Source organism: Plasmodium cynomolgi, chromosome 10 (assembly GCF_000321355.1).
Source record: "Plasmodium cynomolgi strain B DNA, chromosome 10, whole genome shotgun sequence".
Lineage (NCBI taxonomy): Eukaryota > Apicomplexa > Aconoidasida > Haemosporida > Plasmodiidae > Plasmodium > Plasmodium cynomolgi.
Window position 1 is genome coordinate 96,034 of NC_020403.1, and position 2,535 is coordinate 98,568.

At 36.3% G+C, this 2,535-nt stretch overlaps 1 protein-coding gene across 1 annotated transcript; it reads left to right on the forward strand.

The window, feature by feature from the left end:
* Positions 1–920: 920 nt before the first annotated feature.
* On the forward strand, positions 921–2,504 carry PCYB_101170 (phosphoenolpyruvate/phosphate translocator precursor; the record flags this gene model as incomplete). Its single annotated transcript, XM_004222666.1, has 1 exon — positions 921–2,504. A coding segment is annotated over one exon (1,584 nt), but the record flags the coding sequence as incomplete, so codon positions are not given.
* Between the last annotated feature and the right edge of the window lie 31 nt (positions 2,505–2,535).

Below are 2,535 nucleotides of genomic sequence, written 5' to 3' on the forward strand. Positions count from 1 at the left end.
TCCAGCATAAATAAGTTTTCTCATAGGTATATAGCCTTACGTGTTTCTTTTTTTCCTCCCCCCTTTGCGGTTGCTATGTTTTTTTTTTTTTTTTTCATATATTTACGTTCATTCATTTTTTAAACTGAAGGGAAAAACTAAACAAAACGAATGTGCGAGCGGCATGATTCTCAAAAGAAACACGCATTTCCACCCCTCATATATGCGCGTCACTTATGTTAGTTTTTACCTTATTGTTCTTCCCCTTTCATGCTTTCGCCACACGCCCATTGTACTTGGCCAAATCGTTTTAGCAAAACAGCACATGCGCTTGTATATATATAAATTTGCTTCCTTTTTTGTGTGACTGCACGTTCATATATATGTGTGTTTTTTTTTTTTTAAACAAGGATGTATGACTTGCATATAGTTTCCCTGGAGCTGAATTTGAAAGGTTAACTTTGAAAAGATAACTCTACGCCACTGTTTTGGAAATAGTAAAAGGCTTTTTCGCCCCCAACGCACGTAGCCACACATACACATGTGCATATTATATGTATAGAAAATCTTCGACCCAACCGTTTTCCCCTGGAGGTAGTCAAAATAGAGTAACAGTATAAACTGCGCATGGACCATTTGCGTTTATACGAATGCATGATTTGTATTTTTCTTAACCTTTTGACATTTTAAGCTGAAGACACAAAAAGGGTAAGAAAAATATAACAACATAGGTCATATCGTAACAACAGTGCAGTAGCCCTTTACAAGAATAATTACAGTCATAGGGGTGATAGCAATCTGAAAGGAAGAAGAGACAGACGCATTTTTTTTTTTTTTTTTACGCTCACCCCTGTTACTTCCAATCGTAACCAATCGTGCAAATGCTTATGTAATGAGACTACAGCAACAGAACAAAAAAAAAAAAAAAAAAAAAAGTGAAAATGAATGTACTCATTAGAACGTTTATACTTACGGTTGTAATCAAGACGCAACTTATTTTAGGAAGGAGTTTAAGCTACGATAAGCAGAGCTATGTCCCGAAGGTGTACGCTAATTTGCACGGTGCGAGCCCCAGTGAGGTTGTGAAGAAGGCGAATAGGACGTACAGAAATGTTAAGAACAAAAATTATTTTCCCGATTTTTCCAGTTCTGCCAGTTTCTCCAACCTCCCGAGCAGCACCCCCCTGTTCATTAACAACTACAAACCCAAGTATGAGAAGATAAAGAGGACGGGGACATCGAGTCTCCACATCTCGGACGCCCACAACTACAAAATAAAAACCAGTCAACATGTGATAAACTCACTGAACAAAAAAATAAAGGAGGGAATATTTTCCCTATTTAATGCTGCAAATAGAGACACCAGCATTTATAGCAACGACTTTGAAAGTAATAAAATTATAGATGACATTTCTTCCAGTGATAAATCTCAAAATAGTGGGAAGGAAAATCAAAGTGCATTCGGGAAAGAAGTCTTAGGAGATAACAATAATGTAGGGAAAGGGGCAGATCAAAAAAAACCATGCACCTTTTTAAACAATGTGGTTGAAGGAGGAAAGACAGTGTCCTTGCTAGGGCTTTGGTATGTATGTAACATATTCTACAACATTGAAAATAAAAAGGCATTAAATTTGTTAAATTTGCCAATTACAATTGCGATAGCGCAAATTTATGTAGGGTTGCCAATCTTCTTAATTCCTTGGGCCCTCAAATTGAGAAATCAACCAGAACTATTCTACGATGAACAGGAAATGAAGAAAATAAACCTGAGTGATAGAAATGCATTAATAAAAGCATTACAAAAGTATGTACTCTTTTTAAAAAAATATAGTAGTATAATGAAGCAAAGTATATATCATGGGTATGCCCACCTCTTATCCGTTATAGCCATGGGAGCTGGGGCAATCAGCTTTGTCCACATTGTTAAAGCGTCTTCACCATTATTTGCAGCTTTCTTCTCATATTTCTTAATGAACAACAGAATGTCTCTCTATACTTATTCCTCCCTACTTCCAATCGTATTTGGTGTATCCTTAGCGTCAATAAAGGAACTATCATTTACCTACAAGGCGTTATATTCAACCCTGTCAGCTAACGTACTTTCAACCATGAGAGCTATAGAAGCAAAAATTATGATGGATAAAAATCTCGAAAAATTAGGAAAACATTTAACACCTGAAAATATATTCGCTCTTTTAACTCTCTCCTCTGCAATCTTCTTAACCCCAGCTTTATATCTTGATGCACACAAGTGGAAAGATGCCTACTCCTACTTGATGGAAAACAAGGACGTTTTAAAGGTACTGGGAAGACATGTACTTATGTCCGGTGTTTGGTTTTATCTGTATAATCAGTTATCCTTCATTTCGTTAAACAGATTAAATCATATTACTCACGCCGTGGCCAGCACAGTGAAAAGAGTTTTCTTAATATTAACTAGCTACTTCATATTTGGAACGAAATTTTCTTTTCTTGGGGGACTTGGCTCAACTATGGCTGTAAGTGGCACTTTCTTATACTCTCTGGTGAAGAAAAATTTGGCTAGTTTCTTTTTTT